The 24,207-nt window shown below is 47.3% G+C and overlaps 1 protein-coding gene across 1 annotated transcript in view; it reads right to left on the reverse strand.

The window, feature by feature from the left end:
• TANC1 (tetratricopeptide repeat, ankyrin repeat and coiled-coil containing 1) overlaps nt 1-24,207 on the reverse strand; it is a 296,536-nt gene that overhangs the window by 187,723 nt on the left and 84,606 nt on the right. Inside the window, exon 3 of the mRNA XM_045298122.1 lies at nt 2,066-2,145. Within this exon, the coding sequence (XP_045154057.1) occupies nt 2,066-2,145 (80 nt within the window). The remainder of the gene's footprint in view (nt 1-2,065; nt 2,146-24,207) is intronic.

Raw genomic sequence — 24,207 nt, forward strand, 5'->3', positions numbered from 1 at the left:
TTGGCTTAGAGACCCTGCCCGCGACCCTGGGGACTTGGCAGTGTCCCAACCCCGATAGACAGATCAGGAGCTAACTTTATGCCCCAAATTACAAAGCCTTCTACAGAAGCAAATAACGTTCCTAGGATGAATGTCGGATGAGCCAAACATGGGGGGCGGGGGACGCTTTCAGTCTTCAGAGAAGGAAGCAGAAGGCTGTTTTGGCCTTGACCCAGAAGAGGGGCAATGTCCCCCAGGAAAAAGTATGTGAACCGAAGGAAAACTTCTCCACAGTAACAATTCTAATGATTCAAAGCTAGGGGTTGTTTCTCTTAAGGTTAAGAGCTAAGTGTGGGCTCCTGTTTACATCATTAAAATCTGGTTGATTTTCTTTTGTTCGCAGCTGTTTAATGTAAAGCTCATAGTGAAATGTTCACTAAAGAGATTCTATTTTAAGGTGAGTTTTGCCATTAAAAAAAGTCATTTTATTGGGGGCTCTTAAAGCTCTTATCACAATCCACCCATCCATCCATCGTGTCAAGCACATTTGTACATATGATGCCACCATCGTTTTCAAAACATTTTCTTTCTACTTGAGCCCTTAGTATCAGCTCCACTCTTTTCCCCCTCCCACACCCTTCTTCCCTCCAGTTTTGCCATTTTGCAAATGTAAGTTTACGTGTAACACATGGAAATGTTATCTAGGATTCCTATAACCCAAATCTGTAGCAGTCCATTTATTGTCCTACAGAACAACTGCGCTGAAGAGCGTTAACTATAATCCAGTGATGTTTTGGTAATATGCCTATTTTAGTAAAATTAAAGCTGAAATGTTATTTAATACGGGTACATACAGTAACTCACAAAATCTGAGTAGTCAGCCAGTCCCTAGCCACTCGGATTCGTTAACACAAGTTTACATACAGAGTGAAATGTCACAGTTCGGGGAAATGAAGTCAGGGTAACAGCTTTCTCTTATGCAGTAAGGAGAGACTACACACTTTCTTACACGAGGAACGATGTGCAAACCTGAGCACTCGCTAAGCCAATTTACATGCGTCCACTGCATGGAATTCAAAGCCATCCGAGAACCAATGACCAACAAGTGTCAGAGCTCCACAAACCCAAATGCTCCCTCACAGGGTCTTAGCGACCCTACGGGACAAAGTAGAGTTGCCCCACTGGGTTGCCAAGGCTCTAAAACTTAGGCAGCAGCCTGTCAGATTTTTCTCCCACGGAGCAGCTGGTGGGTTTGACCCACTGACTTCTGGGTAGCAGTCAAGGGCTTAACTACTGAGCCAACAGGGCTCCTTAGACCCTCACAAGCAGAAGCGAAACCCCAGCCAAATCAAGCGGCTTTCATGATGAAAACCAGCAGTCTGGCAGTAAGTGGGCTACACCTGTTATGGGTAAAATCTGATACTCAAGACGAGGACCAGTTAGCCAGCAGTCGGTCAGACATATAAAACGCATTCTCGTGTGGAAAGAGGGAAAGAGCTTTCTAGAAACCGAATTCCTGGATACACCTGCTTTCCGTCAATGTGTGTAATTTTGACTGCCTCCAGAGGTCTAAAACCTGTAAAAATTATAAACCTTGACGTTCTCCAGGGAGAGGATTTAGTTCAGAACCCAAACAAATGCCAGAGGCAATTCTCAGAAATTCAAGGAGTCCCCTTAATTTAAAATACCACTCATAGCTCACTGATATCACTAAATTATGTGTGAAATAGATTGAATGGGTAAACGTTTGACATAAAATGTGCATCTTTACAATGAAAGGGTAAAGGTGTGTGTGTGTGTGTGTGTGTGTGTGTGTATACGTACATATGAGGGGACTCAAAAAAAGTTTGTGGAAAAAAATGGAATTAAAATAGAATTTTCCCATGAGCTTAGAGAAGCCCTCTTGTAAGTGTACACACATACACACACTCTCCCTCTTTCCCTCCCACCCGTTCCTCGGCGTGTCTAGTACGTTGTCTGTCGTAACCTAGGTCAAGCTCTCTGGCTCGTCTCAAAGCAGTGGAAGTCTGGGCTGAGAGCTGCCCAGTGTCCACCACACCTGCTCAACTCACTCTTGCATACATACCTGCTTCCTTCTTGCTCCCCTTTCCTCCCTCTCGGCTCTTCTTCAGAACAGCCTTTAGCATTTTCAGCACTCTTGTGCTTCTGAAGGAAAAAAAAAAGGGGGGGGCAGAGAAGAAATAAGGGCTGTAAGTTGGAAATGTAGCTTGAATATTGACACAGAGGTAACTTGTGTTCAAACACACAGGCCACGTAGGACGACCCCTCAAATTTCCCATTGGTTTCCCATGACTAACCTAAGAAAAGAGTGCTGAAGACACAAGAAACGTTTTATAATGTTTAATGAAGTGATCAGAGTTCACTGTCTTGTTTTAAAAGGGAACACACACACACACACACTAGTGCATTCTCAACATTCCACACCTAATTGAGGTTATGAGGCAAAATCTGGGCACACTGCTGTAAGATGCCTGGCACTGTCTTGCGGGTCTCCCAAGCCTGGTTCATCAAGAGAATAAAACATTAAACTAATAGAATCCAATTGATAATGGCTAAGAAGGAAAACCTCAATGCTTAAAGACGTGTCTGTTTTACAGGTGCTACTAACAACATAAGCTCAAGGAAAACAGTTTGAAATGGCGCGGGAATGAAGCATACCTTGATAAGCATTCGCAAAATAAATACAGTAGGAACATAGTCCAGCCTGATGCCAGGGGTCCCAATTAAACAGCACCCATGCCCCTAGGTTGTCACAATAGTTATGATCTGGGGAAGGAGGGCTGGAGAGGTGGATGGAAGAGGTCTACGGCATTATAACTGAATCCTTTCATAACGAGCTGTGTTTTCCAGCAGCATTGCACTGAGCTTGTGAAACCACAATGGCTGGGGCCTAAGATGAAACGTGAAACCATCTCTTCAGCAAGAGGAGCAGACAAAAGGCCCATTATTTCATCCCCAAGTTAGCCTCCAGCGCCTCGCTTCCCTCCACTAACTCGGGTAAGATGGGTGGAAAACCTCAGCTGTAGCCTTGTGGAGAAGAACATCACACCCTGACACAAGGGAAGGTAGAAGACACGCTGCATCTGAATAGGAAAGACAGGGGTGGGGGCGAGGAGAAGGGGCCGGGGGAGGGAGAGTATCCTAAGTAGAGGATGGGCAACAAGGCTGACCTAAAACCAAAACAAACTCACTGCCATGTGGTCCATTCTGACTGATAGCAACCCTACAGGGCAGACTAGAACTGCCATGGGGCGCGGGGGTGGGGGTGGGGTGTCCTGAGACTAAGTCTACAGGAGTAGAAAGCCTCATCGTTCTCCTGTGAAGCAGCTGGTGATTTCAAACTGCTGGCCTTATGGTTCACAGCCCAGCGAATAACCACACCACCGCCACTGCTCCACACACTGAAAAGTGGAGGAGCTGTGGGGACCACTGAGGAGAAGAGGCCACATGTGCTACCATCCACCGCTCACATCACACAGTGTAAGCACGCTGGGAGACAGACCTCTAATCATTTGGTTCTGGACAAAATATTTATTTTTCCAAGCCCTCTGTTTTATTGTTCAAGAAACACACCTTCCTTGCTCATGGGTCAGGCAGCTAATTAACAGCAGGGCCAACCTATCAGTCTGCTGCACCAAGCCTCTCCTCTTGGATCAATGGAAGTTTCTGGCACCAGTGATCACAAAAACAAACAAGAAAAACTGAGCAATAATAGGAAGATACTGTCTCAGTCAGAATTTGGAGAACACCAAGATGGAGCTATTCAGGTTGAATCATCTCACCAAACTCTTTATACACAAAAGGGGTGTGGCTTGGGACACAATTCTTTCAAAAACGCTACTCAAATGAAGAACCTTGATGGACAGATTAAGGTAAATCTAGAAAAAAGTCACTGGAATTGCTTCGGTAACAGAAACTGTGGGGGCACAGATGCTTAAAAGAAAAAATGCAAATATGCTGTAGCATTGTGGCAGTTACATAATCTGTCAACTGGTGAAGGGGTGGTCTAGGCTATCAATCAGGTCGCAGCTTGGGTGACCGCATTTTGGAGCCAGAAGGAGATAAATAGTTCACTGGGGGCCAGACCCACCGTCTCTCCCTGCTTCGTCTTCCTGTTGACAAGCCACACTGATAGAGCCACAGCCCTCGAGCTGGAGGAGTCACGTGGAGACCCACGGCAGTGTGGAGATGCTTCTACCACCACTGGATTCACAAGACTTTCCACCCACTGGCCTGTGATCTTTCTGCATTTGGCATGATTAGACGGCTGCATGAGTCTAAAGAGGAATTTCTGGACTAGTATTGACATATGGGGTAATATCTGACTTCTATGGACTTGAACTGGACTGGGCTGGGATGTTTTCTTAATGTACAATTGCTCTTTGATATAAAGTTCTCTTACACATGAGTATCTCTGGATTTATTTCTCTAGTCTACCTGAACTAACGCAAGCATATTATTTTTTAATGGCAGGTAAATGTCTAGAAGTGATCACCCCCACCACCAGGCTGTTTATCATCGAATCTGCTTCAATTCATCACAATCTGCTCTATGAGAACAACAGAACACGATGCTGCCTGGTGCTGCGCCATGCTCACTATCGTGAGTCTATCCGTGCTCCGTCTCACTGACCCGCTACTTTATCAGTGACTCATGTTCTTCCTCAGGGGTGGACCCCTCTGATGCTGTGTCCAAAGTACATGAGATGACGTCTCACCGTCTTCGTTTCGAAGGGGCTGTCCTTCTTCCGGGCCAGATCTGGTCTAGTCCATCCATATTCAGAGTTCTTTGCCAACACCATAGTGCAAAGGTCTCGATTCCCCCTCATTTCTCCTTCTTATTCTCTAACCAGCTGTCCCAAGCCCAAGGAAAGTGAACGAAAAATCCCTGACTTGAGTAAAGTGCACCTTAGTCAAACTCATTATTTTGCTTTGTTAACACTTTTTTTGTTTTGCTTTCTTGAGACCTTTGGCAGATCTGCCCAATGCAACACGTAATTTGATTTGACTGTGGCACTGACTGCATCTAAATCAAATGCAATCCTTGGCAATTTCAACATTTACTCCTTTTACCTTGATGTTGCTTATGGGTCCAGTGGTGAGGATCACTAAGCTCATATAGTTTCATCCACAAATAAATCAACCTCCAAGGATTCTAATTTAGCAAAGACTCCACAGCCAACAATGTTTGTTTAGGGCACTTTGCACAAGTCTTGATGAATTCTTCATGAGCTCTGTATTTCCCTGGTTCGGGGAGCAGGTCAAGCCCTGGTGAAGCATGCAATCAATCTCCGTGGTCACCATCGATTGACCCACAATGTCACTCAGATGACATGCTGCACAGCCAAGCAGTAGGACACAGCACTTCTCACCCCAAGCATCCTGGATGCCTATTTTGAGGAGCTCAGCTGTTTTGGGGACAGTCACATCTTCCACATCAGAGGCCTTGGTCACCCAAGGAAAAGAGGCTATCAAATATCTGCTATAAAGTTTTGTTTTCCAGTTCTTGCTTCTTTCCCCAAATAGCAACCCAGAGGGAACGGTTTAAATTTACACTGTAGAGTATGCAGACTATGACCCGATGAAACATTAACTGACCGTGCCTCATGTAACACCAAAGGGAGGGACACACACACAACCCTGACCAGTGGTTAGGAAAATCATCATTAAAACACACACACACAACCCCCCACCCCCCCCCAGGGAGAAAACAAAATCACCAGACTGGCCCCAGCAGTTTGGTTCTGAAATTAATATAGAGCACAGGGAAGCTATGCAACGTTATCTAGGAGTCCGATGATACGTGGTCTAGAAGAAACTTCATTTACAGACCCGAAGGGAAGTGGTCAGAAATGGAAGTTACAAGGGGCCACATTGGCAGTGGACTCCAGAGGATTACAGGGCACACCAGCCAATGTCCGCACTTACACTTACACATACCACATCCCAATTCTGGAAAGGGCCTATCAAAGCCGGGTGCTATTAAACATTGGCATTGTGTACCTACTTTCCCTCATTAGGGTTCTGATCTCACTGAGTCCTCCCTCATAGGTTGGCTTTTTTTAAAATCATTTTATTGGGGGCTCGTACAGCTCTTATCACAATCCATACATACATGCATTGTGTCAAGCACATTTGTACATAAGTTGCCATCATCATTCTCTAAACATTTGCTTTCTACTTGAGCCCATGGTATCAGCTCCTCATTTTTCCCCTCCCTCCCCACCCACCCTCCCTCATGAACCCTTGATAATTTATAAATTATTTTGTCATGTCTTACACTGTCTGACATCTCTGTTCACCCAGTTTTCTGTTGTCCATCCTCCTATATGCAGATCCTTGTGATTGGTTCCCCCTTTCTACCCTACCTTCCTTCCACCCTCCCGGTATCGCCACTCTAACCACTGATCCTAAGGGGTTCGTCTGTCCTGGATTCCATGCGTTTCCAGTTCCTATCTGTACCAGTGCACATCCTCTGGTCTAGCCAGATTTGTAAAGTAGAATTGGGATAATAGTAGTGGGGGTGGGGTGGGGAAGCATTTAAGAACTAGAGGAAAGTTGTATGTTTCTTCGCTGCTACACTGCACCGACTGGATCGTCTCCTCCCGGCAATCCTTCTGTAAGGGGATGTCCAGTTGCCTACAGATGGCCTTTGGGTCCCCACTCCGCACTCCCCCTTATACACGACACAATTTTTTGTTCTTTGATGTATGATCCCATCAACACCTCATGATCACCAAGGCTGGTGTGCATCTTCCATGTGGGCTTTGTTGCTTTTCAGCGGGATGGCTGCTTATTTATCTTCAAGCCTCTAAGACCTCAGACGCTACATCTTTTGATAGCTGAGCACTGTCAGCTTTCTTCGCCCCATTTGCTTATGCACCCGCTTTGTCTTCAGCAATCGTGTTGGGAAGGTGAGCATCACGGGATGGGGCTGGCTCTTTCCTTAGACCATCAACAGTGAGAAAAAACCATGCTGGCTCAACCAACACAACTCTCTGGCCTGTTGGCAGGATTCTGGAAATAAACAAACCAATGTTCTGACTTTAAACTAAGACTCTCACTTAAAGAGAGTCACTTTCCCAAATCCCAAGTCTCCTCCTCCTAAGAGGTATAGACTGATCCTACTGTGAGGGCCCAAGGGAAGGCAGTGGTAAATGGTCCATGAAGCAGACCGGAGGATGACCAACAGGGTCCTCCCTCCAATACCAGACATATGCCCGGTGCCATAGCATCACCAGACATATGCCCACCACATAGCAACTGCCAACATCCATTTCTATCCCTTGAAAGCAAGTAGTACAAAAAATATGGTTGGATTCAATTATATACAAATAAATTTCTGAAAATGTAGGTTACTACCAGGTTATTACTATTGAGACAGATGGAAGAAAAACATTTTAATGTTCATTTAAAAGAAATAAGATATACGACAATACCCAAAGAAGGCAATCTACAATCTATGTCAGCTTTGCAGGTGCAATGGCAATACTATGCTATAAACAGAGCTATCTTGTTTAACACGAGCATTAAAATATCCCTATTCTGAAGGTCACTGCTGCTTACGGAGCACGGAGCGTCTGTTTACGGGGATGGAGATTCACATTCAGGGTGCAGAGTGGACTGATAAAACTGACATCAGTAAAGTGCATGTCTTTAGAAGGCTGAATTGTAAAATTGTATGATGTACATTTTTATAAGAAGGAAGAATGAGAGAGCAGTTCTTAAGGCTGCTTATGTACAACCAAATACCTCCTGGGACTCGGCGTCCTTGGTTTGGAAGTTTAGGGTCATGGTTTCACGGGACATCCAGTTAGTTGGTCTAATAGCATGTGTGCTGCCTCTGTTCTCGATCCTTGTGTGGCACCTGAGTCTTAAAAGCTTGTGAGCAGCGATCTAAGGCTCAACAACTGGAGAACTAAGGGAAGAAAGAGCCGGGGATGTTGTTGTTGCTGCTTGTGTCGTCCAGTGGATTCCGGTAACAGAATGGAAGTGCCCCAGGGGCTTTCCTAGGCTGAAATCTTTGTTCTTTTTAAACATTTTATTGGGGGCTCATACAACTCTTAATCACAATCCACACATTCATCACTTGTGTCAACTAGGCTGAAATCTTTATGGAATCAGACTGCTAGGTCTTTTGTCCCTCACAGCAGCTGGAAGATTCAAACGACTGGCCCTTTAGTTTGCAGCCACTTAACCACTGTACCCGGGCTCCTGGAGAATCAGGAATAGGTGACAGAAATGGAATGAGTCGATAACTGGCTACAGGAACCACTGCCTCCTTCGCCGTGAGACTGGAAGAACTACAGGGAACCTGGCAACCAGGACCGTGTTGCTGAAAGATTCTACAGAAGGGTCCTGATGGAAAAAAAAGGGGGAGGGATGGGAAAGGGGGGGCGGATACAGAATTTCACATTTCCTCTTACAAAGAAACAGCAAGTTCTCTAACTAGTAAAGAATGCTGCCTTGAGCACGGTGTTCTTTCCAAGAACTCAATGGATCAAGCTGACAGCAGCAGCATCTCCAAAGACACCGCTGGAGACCTTGGGCTAAGGTGGGCGGAGCCCTTCAGAAGAGGCCCGCGAAGAATGCGAGCGTACAAACACACGTCGTGGACTTGGTATGTGTTCTGCTATGACAGTCTCAACAAAAACAACGAAATTATTTCAAATGTTTTCCTCTTCTGGATGACCGACCATCCTGCTTGGTTCTAGACGCTCTCCAGTTGCAGCTGTGAGCTGCGGGCAGTTTAGCCTTCAATGGATACAACAGAAGCCACAACACAGGCTCTGCTCTGAGTATTTGTTGACAGATGTCACCGGGGACCGATGGACACAGAGGAGCTGCCTCCTCGAACGCAAGCAATTAACCGGCACGTCAAGCAATCTATCATTTACAAAGGACATTCCTATACATTCTCACTCATAAGGAGTGGGACACATCTCCGTTAACTCTGAATGAGATCAGACAATGGGGTGCGGGGAGGGAAACGCTGCACTGAGTAATCTTCCTTCGTGTCCACACCTGAATTATCCTTAGCATCTCGGGCCTTGGACCGGTGAGCCCAAATACCTGAATGCACACGCCTCTCCCATTAAACTATCCATCCGATCTCAACATAAAACTGCTGAAGATTAATTATGCCTCCCCATCTTTGTCAGGGGAGAGGGGTTTAAAAAAACAAAACTCAAGAGCAGCAAGATTTACAAGGGAAACAAATGGAAAATAAAGAGAATAAAGAGAACATCATAAAAATGCTGAGCTCGGGAGGAGATGAGCCAGTCAGGGTGCAGTGTAGCAACAGTGAAACATACAACTTTAATCTAGTTCCTAAATGCTTCCTCTCCACCACTATCATGATCCCAACTCTACCTTACAAATCTGGCTGGACCAGAGGATGTACACGGGTACAGGTAGGAACTGGAAACACAGGGAATCCAGGACGGATGATCCCTTGAGGACCAGTGGTCAGAGTGGCGATACAGGGAAGGTGGAATGGAAAGGGGAGCAGATTACAAGGATCTACATATAACCTCCTCCCTGGGGGACGGACAACAGAAAAGTGGGTGAAGGGAGACATCGGACAGTGTAAGACATGACAAAATAATAATTTATAAATTATCAAGGGTTCAGGAGGGAGGGGGGAGCAGCGAGGGAGGGGGAAATAAGGAGCTGATACCAAGGGCTCAAGTAGAAAGCAAATGTTTTGAGAATGATGAGGGCAACAAATGTACAATGTGCATGACGCAATGGATGGATAGAAGGATTGTGATAAGAGTTGTACAAGCCCCAATGATTTAAAAAACAAACAAACAAAAATGCTGGGCTCTGGAGGGCATGAAGAAATAGTTATTTCTGAGGAGAGGGAGACATCAAAAGCATCCTGTTTCAGGGGCTTGGGGTTTTAGGGTGCATCCAAAGAAGACCTATCTTCTGCACGTCCACGTTTAGGGCATTTCTGTACATCCCCAGCATTTAGTGTTTATTGGAAGAAAAGGTGCCATGTGGTGGCAGGCAGGGGCTCGAGGCAGCCCGTAAGACACATACTAATACAGAAGGGAGTAAGTAAGAGAATAAAGCAGGTGAAAACCCACAAAAGGAGAAGCAAAGAGATCTGCTAGGAGACAGCACTGAGTGTTGGATGGAAACTCATGGAGAGCCCTGCTTTAGACTTGTTTTCTGAGCGCAAGAGCCATGTCTTGGCATTCTCTGAGCAATCCCACGGGGCTGGGAAAGCTAACTTGACGAATACTTGAAATTCCAGGATGTCTCTCTCTTTCTTGGCCCCTTCCTTCTCTTTTCTCTCCCTCTTTCTCAGGACAAAGGGAAACAAGGGGGCCTAGGAAGAAACACGGTCCTAACACACGACTGGGAAGAAGTCGCTGCCCCCATTCACATGCTTCATCGGAAAAGAAGGCAGAGGGCCTCGCGGGCGGTTTAGCAAGAAAGCCCGAAAGCACGGCGCTGTTCCACATTTAAAAAGTGAAGGACCCAAATTTGTAGCACATGGACCCGGCAGCAAAGAGTTAAAGCTGCTATACTAAATTTCTGGGCATTCTCCGTACTTGAACATACAGTATGCACAGGGAAAGACATCAAGTCAACATTGCACGTCATTAGTACTGTTACTGTAAGTGGAAAATGCAATGCCTTGAAAATAAAACTGAATTTAAAATGGCAAAAAAAAGAAAATCCGAAAGCTATTGTGATAATAAGCAGCACATTGGCCTTCCGTTTTGTTGAACTTGCATAGCTGGCTAATAAGCATCACTGAGCTATAATTTATTCCCTAAAACACATGGAAGCCCAACCTCTTGATCTTTATTCAAACCCATTCTATACTGTACTTCTATAATTCTACCGTGTTTTTCTTCTTCAGTGAGGTTTGTCTTGGGCTAAAAAGGACTTCCAAAATAGGAGCGTCTGTTGTTAAAGCAGAGGAAATTCAGTCACAATAATGTGCCTTTAAAAGAACTCAGGGCATGAAGTACAAAATCCAAACTCTCACATGCTTATGCACAGCATCATCTACCTTAAACGTTCTGTAGGAAAACACACATGTTCTTCCAGGAGAAAAGTTTAAAGAAATATAGCTCTCCCTAAACCAATATTGCAGGCTGAGAGAGAATTCTCTCTGTGAGTTTGTTTAAATTTCACTCTCCTGGGGGCAGGGGCGGTGGGGTGGTGGTGAAGTTATCCCCTTCTGGTTACAGAAGCCATTTGACTGTGAAGGGATTTATTCAGCCTAACTTTGAACACTAAGCAAAAGCAAAACAAAACCCACTGTCCCTGAGTCGATTCCAATCCAAGTGACCCTATAGCAGAACTGCCCCCTCCCCTCCTGTTTCCCAGGCTGTAATCGTGACAACTCAGGCTGCCACTACGTTTTCCACTGGAGCCGCTCATGGGTTCAAACTAGCACTGAACCATTATGCCATTGAGGCTCCTTACTGTCCTATTGGGTCACCATGAATCAGAGGGGCTTGATAGCAGTGAGTGTGGCTAGTCTTGGAAACCACGAGGGCAGCCCCACGAGGGGCCCTGAGTCAAAAATGATTTGATGGCAGAGTAGATTAACTCTTCACAACTCTCGTCTTTCTTTCGCCGAGCGGCTGGTGGTTTCAAACGCTGACTTTGGGGTTAGCTGCCCCACGCATTAGCCACTACTACTTCCCTCATAAAGTCTTCCTTGACAACAGCATGCCTTTTCCCTATTCCCACACCCCATTTGGCACGGCTATGTGAATGTGCATTTGTCAGCATAATCTTGTGCTCTACAAACCCGCACCGCACCTGGCAATGGACCTTATTTCGTACACAACAAAAAATACATCTCTTGAAACGAGTCAGTGGGCTTGGTATGAGGGGAGAGGATAAAAATCGTAATTCTCCCGCTTGTTTATGAAACTAAGAGGCCTGGTGGTGAAAGAGTTAAGAGCCCAGCTGCGAAACAAAAGGTCAACAGTTCAAATCCAGTCAGGGGCTCCAGGAGAGAGACCTGTTGGTCTGCTTCCATAAAGTTTACAGTGTCGACAACAGAAAGGGGCAATTCTACTGTCTCATGGGGTCACTATGAGTCAAAATTGACTTACACCTAACAACAACACAGGCGGACAGTTAGCGAATTCCTCTGGTACCACAGGCACCGGTTTCAAATGGATGGTCCATGTTCTCTGTCATAGACCCATTTACAGAGCAGGAGCTGTTCTCTTACCGGCCCTTCCAGAGTACTGACTGCAGGCAAGCTTTATATGGTATTCCAAATATGCACACAGAAGGCACCTGTACAATGATAGGGAAGAAGCCAAACTCACACCCAGTACACACTCTCTCAAACCAGGAAGAGCTCAGACAGCCAATTCGCCAAGGGCAGCATTCTAGCCATGCCATTATGCCTGCCCAGCCAGTGGGCACTTCTCAAGGTTGAGCATCAGTGTCCAACGTAGCCCCCTCTCACCAGAGGCCACCGAGACGCTCCCCACACGAGCACTTCCCTCCCCACTGCAGCAGCAAAACCGGACCAAGTAGAAGACAAAATACTGACAGACACCCCACCCGGAACAGAGATATTAAACAGATACAGTATTCAGAACTATCAGGACAAACAAAGGAATCTCAAACTTCACTTCAACTTTAATTGCTTACACCCCTGCCTCCTCCTCCACTAGACTGTGAGCCTCTTGATGGCCAGACGTGGACTTGCCAACCATGGATTTTTTTTCCTCACTGGAGTATGAATGGATGGGTATGCAGGGGAACATAATTTTCATATACGTAATTATCAAAGGGAATGATTGCAACTTTAAAAGGGTGCCAACTTCCTTTACTATATTTAGTAAATGCAAGCCCAAAGCCTTAGCATGTAATGTAAATATTTTTTAAGTTGTTTATGTATTCATCTCTGGAAGACAGAAAGCGAAGTTCAAGTGTACTTACTGCTCTAAAAAATAACATACCACACAGTCAGACAAGCACAGCTGAAAAAGTCCAAGTCCTCATTTGAAACGCAAGGCCCTGAGCTATGGAAGCTTCCTCTCCCCCTGCCCTCCAGTCAACCAATCTCAGCACCTAGTGACCCTGTAGGACAGGGCAGAAATGTCCTTGTGGGTTTCCAAAACGATAACTCTTTTACAAGAGTAGCAAGCTGCGTCTTCCTCCCATGGAGCGGCTGGTGGTTTTGAACTTTGGGTCTCAAGACCAGCAGTCCAACGCATAACCCACTCTGCCACTAAGGCTTCTCACGGAGGCTCTAGGAGGCAGCAAGTAGCAGATGGAATCGCAACCCAGATTTCCAACTGAGGCATGAGCAGGGCACAATGGCGGGTTCTCTTTGGACGCACATTCCATGGTAACTACTGTGTGCCAAGCGGTGAGGATCCAAAGTCAACAACACGGCAGAGGAGGCCAACGACAATGTCAGCACACATGGCCGGGAAGCTACAAGGTCACATCACCATTTCTCTACAAAGTAAGAATCAGGTCAGAGGAGCCCTCGCAGAAAGGAGCGGCAGCAAGGGCAGGAGCGAGGGAAAGGGCAGTGCAGTACCCAGGCCGGCCAGCCCGACTGTAGGCCAGGCCCGGTCCCAGGTGACGATGCTCAGTCCCAAGGAGCCCTCGGAGGCCATGATCAACGCGTCACACTTGCAGCCCGGTGGCACGAGACTGCGGAGTTGGCTGGTAGGAGTGTGCTCCTGGGGGCGGGCCAGGGAGCCCTGGCTGGATGGCTGGCTGGCTGGCTGTAAGGGACTGGGCGGGATTTAGGACCGCCTGAGAGCAAGGGGCAGTGTCGCAAAGAAATCAAGGAAGAAACAGTGGGAATACATGAATGAGGAAGTTGGCAAAGAGCCACGTCCTCCTAAGTGAATTTTTAGAGTTGGGGTATGGAGCAACTGCAGAGGAAGACCAAGCACTCTGGATGGTAAACCTGGTGGGCTCAATTTAGGGCTGTGGGAGGTGAAGAAGTCAAGGTTATGTTGATTCTGGGGCTGGGTGACCAGGATGATTCCTGCAGGAAGTGACGGAGGCAGGACTTGGGAAATCAACCACCATTCCCGCAGCTGCTAGGTAGGTATCGAGCATTTTACTCCACACATCAGGCAGGGGGAGAGTTTCTCATAGGCTGAATCTCAGTTTATCTCTAAGTCACCTCTCGGTCAGGGTCCATGGTTTCTTTCTCGTAGATAAGGAAGCATTAGTCAAGGTGGAGCTGGAACTTGAACCCAGGCCTGACTTCAAAGCCCAGGTGTCTCCACATCCCTCAATGAATTGCGGGGCAGGGAGGAAGGCTTAGGGACAGGGATGACCAGGAGAGCCTGGACCACCAGTCTCACAGAAACGATGGATTCCGCCTGAGGGTGAGAGAGTAGCAGCTAAGGAACTCCGAGCGAACACCAGGTCAACCTGGGGCCCCTGCAGCCCTGGGAAGGTTTCCTGAGGGACCACCTGAGGTCACCAGTTTTTTGTTTTTTTTTTTTGAGGTCACCAGTTTTTTAACGTGAAACCATCCTCTCTCCCAGAGCTCTGGAGCGAACTTGGCTAGAGCCTTCGGAAGCTCCACTCCCGAGGCCTATAGTTAAGTCTCAACCATAACCACCACACAGATCACCAGCTCAGACCCCCAACTTCAATGGTCACCCCACCGATGTGTGGCCATCACAACTCCCTGGACAAACAAAGGAGGCAGGCACTACCTGTACAACGTGACTTTGGGCAAGTTACTCCATGAACGCATCGGTCCAATGGGAGTCCTGCTACCTTTCTGCCGGGCTGGGCAGTTCAAGGAATCTCTTCTACCTGTTGGCACTATGGTTTTAAGGAGCCAATTTAATTTCGTCCTTGTAGGCCATGCTGATGACAGTGTCTGGGAATCCGTCAGCATCTTAGGGGGGAAAAAAGCGTCCCTGTGATGGAGGGCCTATGGTACGAGTGGAAAGTCTTTCGTGTGAAGAGCCCCTGAAGACACGTCAGAAGTCTCTTTCCCCTCCCTCCCAAGGTATTAAAAGGCACTCAGTCAATCAATGCCGGCTGAATGAAGTCTGATATTATCTAAACCTAAAGAAATTATTTTTTAAATGCACTGCATCTGGCTCCAAAATGAACAAGGTCAGGCAACTTCAAAGATGGCCCATGAAAGGCCGCTATTCATTACAAAAGCTCTGTTGCTCATGCAACTGACAGATGGGTCTTTCACTCAATGGCCCAGAGTACAAGGCATGTAAAGCCTCCTGCACTTCTGTCAGGGGCTTGCTCTCCCTCTCTGAACAGGGTTATAACCTCCTGGGCCCTAATTTCCTAAGGATGCTAAGAGTAGTCCTTTATTCACCAGTAACACTGCGTATCACTAACCACATGCCAGGCCCTCCTCAGACTTTGCATATACAGGAGAGTTTCAAACAATGCTATGAAACAAAAAATCACAGAAATCTTCATGCATCAAAAATACCAAAATGTGAGTGACTGTTTCTCCATACATCCTCTATGCCCTTCTGAAGGCAGCGTCTGCAGCTCCCTAGCCAGCCCTCAACGAATTCGACGCTCTGACGCACAGCACATCAAAGCGGCATTTCGGGGCATCCTGGAGGGGCCCAGTTAAGCTCTTCTCACACGTTCTGCAAGTTTGGGGAACAAAAGGAAGTCAGAAGGGGCAAGATCAGGGGCGCAGGGTGCTTGCTGTCGTGTGTGGTGCCACCCAGTGGGTCCTGACTCAGTGACCCCGTGCCCAACAGAATTAGTGCCGCCTGGTCCTGCACCATCCTCATGATTGTTCCTGGGCTCCCTGTGGGGTCAGTGCACCTCCTGGAGGGCCCCTCTTCTTCACCAAACACGATGCTGTTCTTCAGGGATTCGTCTCTCCCAACAACATGTAGGGTAGGTGGGGTAAGGTTTCTCAAGAAAATTCTCCCAGGAGCCTTGGCTACTCTCAAAGAATAAGCAGGTATGTGATCATGATGGGGAGGCGAGGGGGGAATTCCTTGGTGCCACTTTCCTTTTATTCACCAATTTACTTTTCAATTAAAGTCTTCATAATTAATCCTTATGATTGTCCCGAGTCCTTTTAGAAACTATCAAGACGCCTCCGTTGGAAATCCAAAACACAGCAGCCTTGCTTTCTGAGACATGACCACGCTGCCTTGACCTTCGCTGGCACTGCAGATCCCCTCAAAGCCACTGTGTTGATGGACATTTTTCTGGAAGGCACCCTAAGGAGACTGAGACAAGTGTCTTCCTGAGGGTGTTTGTCCGCAGCCACCCACTGATCACTGAGAGATGGCGGGACACGTCCTGTTTTGAACAACCCCGTGTGTGTGTGGGCTGGGACCCTCGTCGCAAAGCTTTTGACTCGAAGTGTGTGTTTGTGTACACGCACACTGGCATCGTGTAATCATTTCCTCTGTACTCCCAGTCTGTACCAAGCCCATCAGAGTCCCGTTCCACAGAGGCACAGAGAGCCTGGTGACTTTTCCAGGGTCACGTAGCTCATAAGGGGCAGAGCCAGTGTGCCTGCTCAGACTCAGCTCTCAATCCTTACTCTACTGTGGTTATTTGTTTTTAAGATAAAAATGAGAACAACAAAAAAAGAAAACCAAGAAAAATAAATAAAAGAAGATACAAATGAGAGGGTCTCACTCCTAGAGACCTGCTGAGGTGGTCAAACCTAGGCAGCCCTGACCAGTGGTTAGGAAAATCATCATTACACACACACACACACACACGCAGCCCTGACCAGTGGTTAGGAAAATCATCATTAAAACACACACACACACACACACACACACACACAAACAAACACACACGCAAGCGCTCTCGCTCTCCCCCCCACCCCACCCCCGCCTCACTTTATCCCCAGTGCAGTATCTCTTGCTCCAAATCTATCCTTTGAGGAAAAGCTACCCCTAAAGAAAGCTACTACTGTTCACTCCCTCGGGTTCTACTGGGCATCCAATTAGTTAAGAGTTATTTCACACCCTGTGTTATCAATGCATGGAGCCAGAGATATCAGGGTATACCAAAACCAACTTCCCCCGCCCCCCCCAAAAAACAAACACGTGCTCACAAGAGCACACTCCTCAGTGCGCCAGCCCAAGATCGAGAATATCTGCCAATGGGAAGCTCAGGAGCAGAGACTAACGAGTTCTGTGGGCCATGATCCCCTTTCCCTAACGAATCAAAGGGCTCAGAAAATCACTCAGTCTTCCAGAATGAATCTTATGAAACTTGTGAAAGATGGGGAAGGGTCAAGGATGGCCTCAGGCGCTCACGGTTTCCCTGGGCAGTTTTCCAGTCTCATGAAGCCGGTGTGGCTTGAACCCTAGATGTGAAGTTCTGAAAGACATCAGGCATGCCTCGAGCATGTTCACAGACGCCACAGAACATCATCCGCTCCCTTAGCTGATGCAAATAGCCACCAAAATCTGCTCTCTCTCACCTCAAAGGGGCTGGACACACCACTCTGGACCAGAAACCTCTGGTTGCAGTAAGCAGTCTTAAAGGGAACTGCCAGGATGCCAGTCATAAAGGTCACAGAGAAAATAGTCACTTTATTTTTGTACTAACTCTAAAATAGAGGACTCTTGTACCACTTGATGCCCCCTACGATAAAAGCCAAAGTCCGGTCCGATAGGAAACAAAATCCACATATGTTAAGACTCCCCCCACCCCACCCCCATCCTGTTAACAAATCTAGTTGTTTCAAATCAAGATGTAAAATGCCCAGGTGCCACCCAAAACATAGATGTTACTTTTTAGCGCCAGGGACTGCCTTCGCAAACTGAATCTATCATTCCACAGTAATGTTTTTCAGTGATTAAGGAAGAATTAGTACCATGTGCTGAACACATACTAATAAATAAAACAAGGTGGTAGCAGGTCTAAGAACTACTCTAGCTTTTGAGGTAGTGGTGTGCATAATGCTATGTTAAGCTACTTGCAACAATGCTACACTAAGCTATCTGGAACACTCATGTGACAAAGACACAAAGTTCTAACAGCACCTGGTGTGTTGCCTACCTTTGTGTATGGAGGAAAACTATTGTGGTGAGAAGTCCATGAAAATAGAGCGGTTATTTTTCACAAATTCCCTTCCCCCAATTCCATACAATGATCCCAAGAACGAAGGATCCCTGGTTCAGAGGATCAGAGTCACACCCAATGGAACAATTTCTTAGAAGTGCCCCCAAAAGGCGCTACCAATAGCTCAGATATGTCTAGAACTGCACACCAAATTTGGAAGCCGTGAAGGTCAGAAAATTAAAGTCATTTACTGATTGGCACACATTAGCAGAATCACATAAGCCACATAGGAACTATTCCTAGCAATTAAATGCCAAATCCCGTGATTCATTTCCAGGTTGGTCTATAAAAGGCCTACTTCACAAGAAAGTCTGACACTGTCAAACCACGAATTCACCTAAAATAGCCACGTCTGGCCTGGCCTGAGGAAGACCTTTGGAAAATCACAGGGTGATGGTAGAGGACACACAAAGACAGGGGGGGGGGGGCAGGTTTAGTATCTGGGACAAGTGGTATTCGTAATTGACTCAGTGGTAGTGAGTTTGGTTAGATTGCGTTCCTAAGGAGCCCTGGTGTTTGCACTGTCAGGTAAACACTGGAATGCTAACAAGCTCAGGAGTTCAACCCCACCAGTCTCTCTGCAGGAGAACCCGGACGCTGTCTGCTGCCATAGATATGGAGCGCTATGTGTGGATCACTAGGAGTCTGAACGGGACTCACTTGGATGAGTGGTGGAAGGCTGCTCGCCAAACCCTTTCTAAAAGCATTTCTACTCCAACAATTAAAGCCCTCCACAATTCATTGGATTAGACTTCCAGGTAGTCCTTGACCTCTCTACCCAGCCTGCCTCTGACAGCTGCGTGCTAAGTTATGTGGGGAGACCCACACAAAGGCAAACATCAGAGTCCAAAATACCCAGGCTTACGCTGGACCGTTGCCAGTTTCTCAAGGATCCCGGGTAACTGAGAGGGGTTCCGTTTTCACGGTTAGGAACTGTAACGACAGCTGGAGGACCCCGTTACTTTTCCGAGACTGATGAGATGACCTACGTCTGGCGCACTGTTTCAGCGTCTGCAGCAGCCACATCCTCCACCCCCAAAGAGATGCAAGCTCTGGAACGGAAGTTCTGAAGGAAGTTTGAGCCCAAACCCAACCAACAGCAAACAGTCTTCAACGAAACTTTTCAGTAGAGTGATCCCTGCAGGTGCAGATTGCAGGCACTGTTTTTAGGGATCCCAGTAAACTTTCAGGGAGCACATGCCATTCAGGGTTCACTGGACTCAAACGGACCAGCAGTCATGAAAATGAAGCAGGACCCGTGGACTGACATTAGTACACAAGGTCATACCACGAATCCAAGCCAACTCCACAGCAACTAACCACCATCGTGAAGCTCAAGCTTCATCTGTTCTGTACTTCTCTACTTAAGTGGGGGAGCGGGGCGAGGGGGGTGTGTGTCAATTAACATCCTGAGGGAGTCTGCTGGGATGCCTTTGATCACCAATTCGGTCACCTGTCTCTTAACTACACCACACCCACTGCCCTTGTTGATTCCGACCCAGAGTGACCCTGCAGAACTGAGTGGAACTGCCTCACAAGGCTGCAGGTCTTTACAGAAGCAGACCCTGTGCCCCCAGGCAGCAGCTGGTGACTCCAAATTGCCAGCCTGTGGGTTCACAGCCGAGCTCTTAACCCCTGTGCCACCAAGGCTCCCCCTCCACATGCCCAGGCCATTTGAACGAACCGTAACTGAGTCCTCCAGGGCAAAATCCGCTCCGTAAAGCAGGAAGGAAACGCGAACACCTGGGTTTAATACGGTGCTCTACAAGCACTTAGACAATCGCACAGACCGCTTCTTCTCCAAAGGCGGGGCAGAGAGGGGTGCATTTTGGCAGCTAGCCTCCCAACAGCAAACTCTGAGCAGCACACAAAGCTAGTTCCCACGTGCAAGTGTGTGGTCCAAATGCCTTCTTTTAAGGGAAAAACAGTCCAATTAGAAGCAGTGGAAACCACGAACACATGCTTTCTGGATGACTGGATTGGAGTCGGTGGGTGTGACACGGTTCTTGCAGGGATGAAGATGCTGCGCAGCTGTGGTTGGATTTCATGGTCTCCACGAAACAGCTCTCGGCTACAAAACCTGCGCCTCCGTCAGCAACCACGCTGGATATAAAATAATTCTAGGCACACAGGGTTTCTGTACTTTTTTCAAAACCGGGGTCATGTTTTCAATGTAGCCAACAGCCCAAGTCAATTCTCTTCTGCCTTCTCACAACCCGAATGAAGCCCAGTGTACCAGGTCATTCGATGAAAACTCCGATTCAGACTCGGGACTTTCTGCAATGACTTCCTCCTCCTCCTCCTCCTCGCACCACCGTCCCTGTACTGCCCGCAGCAAGCCTTTCCTCTTCCCAAGCACTGTGAAAGGGCAGCTACAGTGGGGACAGCAGGCACCGATGTCCCTGGGAAGCACCGTTAGATATTTCACATGCAGCATCTCCTTCCGGCCTCTCCACAACATGCAGCAGGAATGAGAACTAGCCTCTTTTGGTAGAGTTAAGACTTGGAGAATCTCAGCAGCCTGCCCCCAAGCCACGCCCCCTCTCTGCCTCACTCCGAGTCCTCCCGGGCAGGGAAACTCCTGCTAGAACCTTGCCTTGGCACCTTCTGCCTCGGTTTCCAGGAAGAACTAGGCTACAAACAGATGCCTTGAGTCTAAAGACAACATTATGACGAAACCCCACGGCTGTTCTGATGATTTGGTTTTCTGTACAACTCTATGGCCATGCATGCTAAGTAGTCACTGCTCCTTCTCAAAGAGAAGCTGCAAGAGCAGAGATTTTACATGCGTAGTCCCACACCAGCCAGACGGCTACTGTTCTCCTCGCACCCACCCCTTTGGGAGAATAAACGGACACCCAGTCCTACCTCCAAGCAGGTGGCTCACCAATCTGGTTCTCTGTCGCTTTCACCGCATGCTACAGTCAACAGCACTGTATTTCCCAAAGTGACACTACCCGCCTTCCTTCCCCTGCACCTCTAAAAGCCCCACACCAACCTGGGGTCTCTGTGTCTGCAGATTCCAGCTGACTGCACCTCATCTTGGCCGCTTAACTTGACGGCCTTCTTCCCAGGCTGAAACCGTCCGAGTGCTCAGCCTCTCCCCTCCCAAGGCCTCCCACTCCCCCCAACTCTGGAGAAGTCCTCACTATCCCTCTCCCCAGACTACTTCAAAAGACCTGTTTGGTTAAAGTACATGAATTACCTGGAGGGCCTGTTAAACAGGGCGGGGCCCTGCCCCCAGGGTTCTCCATTTGATAGGTCTGGGATGGGGCTGAGAATTTGCATTTCTAATGATTCCCAGGTGAAGCTGTTACCCCAGGATAACTAGACTCCCCCCCTCCCTTTTCATTCCACTTCTGCCAAAATCTTCCCTTAACCTTCTCATCAAAGACCAGCTTTGCCCCAATTTTAAAATAACAAACAAATTTGTTCGTTGCCATTGAATTGTCTCCCGTTCGTGGTGGGAGAGTGTCAAAGAAAACCAAACCATGAGGACAACCATGGAGTTCTCTCACGGCGAAGCCCCGCGACCACACGGGACTGACACAGTGGCTACAACAACGGGCTCAATCAACCCTAAAAACAAGTGTGAGGATGGTGCAGGGCCGGGTGTTCTGTTCTGTTGTCCACAGCGTCCCTGTAAGTCAGAAGCAACTCAAGGCCCGCATCAGCAACAGGTGGTCTTACATCATAACGAAGGCAAACACCGTCCAGGCCTGCTTTATTTTCATTATTGCTGGTATGCTTGAGTCTGCCTTCTGTCGCTGGTAGATACTGTTTAAGCCAAAAACTCAAATCCGCCACCAGTGAGTCTACTTCAACTCACAGCGACCCTGCAGGGCAGAGTTGAACTGCCCCGTGGGTTTCTGAGGCTGTAACGCTCTTCAGGAGTGGGAAGCCTCCTCTTGCTCCAGCGGGTTCAAAGTGCGCACCTTGCTATTAGCAGCCTAACGCTTAATCCCCTCTGCCACCAGGGCTCCTTCTCCAATAGGCAGGCCAGAACAATAATAGCTACCATTTACCTGGATCTGCTAGGCTTAGGTGTACTTACCTCTGTCAGCATCAGCACCCAAACCAAACTCCCTGCCATCAAGTTGATATCCACTCATAGAGACCCTGTAAGGCAGGGTAAAACTGCCCCTGTGGGTTTCCAAGAGTAACTAGCTGTGGGAGCAGAAAGCCCCATCGCTCTCCCTCAGGGCAGCTGGCAGTGTAGAACTGCAGACATTGTGGTTAGCAGGATAGAAACTGAACCACCGGTTTTTAAAAGCCAAAGATCGTAGAGTTGAGGGACACCGAGGTCAACTGGGAAAGCAGTTCATAAAGAATAACGCTCTATATCCTAGTACGATGATCAGTCTCTGCGGTTTAAAAGTTGGCCAGTGGCTATTTAAGAAGCAATGACTGGTTTCTTCCTGGGGCATGAAGAAATGAAGATCCAAGGAAATAATCAGTCCAAAGGACTAATGACCCACCTGAACCGCAACCCTCTCTAACCCGATCAGAAGTAGATGAGACCTGGCTACCATACTCTGTCCAAGACCACAATAACAAGTGCATGGGAGAATGGGTAGAAAATAAAGGAAATACAGATTTAAATGGAGAGGAGAAAAACACCAAACAGATTTGAGGTACCTCCAAACTACTTCCTGAGGTAACCTGCAACTGAAAACACTCCAGGAGACCAGGTGTAGGCCAAGTAACTGATGGACTACAAAACAAACCACCAGCCCACCCATTGTATTCCTCAGACCCATCAACTACCTAAATGAGGCCAAACGACAATATTCGCTCAAATCCAAAGAAGAGAAGCCCGGGAGGGACAGGGAGGCCAGACAAACAGGAATGGGGAGAGCATGGCACATGGGTTTGGGACTGTGACCAATGTCACAGAAGAGTATGTTATGAACAATCAGTACGAACTACTGGGAAGCTACCTTGCTACGTAAACTTTCACGCAAAGCACCACGAAATGCTAAAACAGATAAAAAGATCTCTTGACATAGCCTGTAGTAGAAAGGTACGATGCAGAAGGAAGACTTTTACCGGGGGTGGGCATTGCTTCCCCACCACAGGGCCAAAAGCGAGAAGCAGAAGGAAAGAAGGCCGAATTAAAACACAGAACTGTGTGCGTGTCATGGTTGATGGTTTACTTGGGGAAAGCAGAAAGCCGTCCAAATTCACCCTCCCAAGGTCAATTTAACAGACTAAAGCAACCTTCAAAACAGTAAGTAGAACCTTACCCTTAAATGCACCATCTGGGTTTTGTAGCTCATATTCTCATCTGTTCTTTTCGGTAATGTTTTATTGTGTGTCTGCTGAAAGTTGTCTAGTCTCAGGCCCCATGAGAACAGCAGCTAACACATTGTTCAGTGGCATATCAATTAATTTCTCACGATGTGCCCGCATCCTCCGAGTTCTGATTGTTCCATTGCCAGTAATTCTCCTGCCCCCTCTTACCTACTCTTTATTTTAAACATTGTGGTCTTTTTCAAGAGAGCACCATACTTAAGTGTGCCATGTTGTTATTTTACTGTTTTCTCAGGAGCAAGGTTCAGTTCAAGGGTTAAGACTATCTCAAGAAGTCTTCTGGTCTTAACTGGCTCAGTTAAGTCTGGACTTTAAGAACTTGAGTTGTCTGTTCTGTGTTTTTCTCCCCTTCTATCAGGATCCCTACACCGCCCTGGTGGTATAGTGGATTACACGTCAGGCTGCTAACACAAGGTCCGCTGTTTGAATCCATCCGCTGCCCCAGATGGGCAGCTTCAGAAACTCAAATTGCAGTTCTACTCTGCCACATGGGACAGTGAGTACGGTTTTGGTTGATCAGGGCCCATGTCCCATGGCCGTGACCAGTATAATCAGGAGTGGAAGCAGGACTTCTAGGTCTTCAGGTCTCAAGGTCGACCATGAAGGCTCATGCCAAGTAGAGGGTGACTTCGTGAAGGAGAAGAATTGGGTTTTATTTTCTTCTTATCTTGTTCTGAAATGGTTATACTCAAAATAACAACAAGAAAATTAGACGTTTGTTGTTCTAACAAGCTCTTTACTTGATTAAGCCTTTTCAGCCCTTACTGTTACTTGCAGGTGAAAGATGCAAAGAAAATGAATGCGGGTGCCGTGAATTATTTAATGT

This window comes from Echinops telfairi, unplaced genomic scaffold, assembly GCF_000313985.2.
Source record: "Echinops telfairi isolate 266 unplaced genomic scaffold, ASM31398v2 ScPeMD7_4;HRSCAF=17, whole genome shotgun sequence".
Classification (NCBI taxonomy): Eukaryota; Metazoa; Chordata; class Mammalia; order Afrosoricida; family Tenrecidae; genus Echinops; species Echinops telfairi.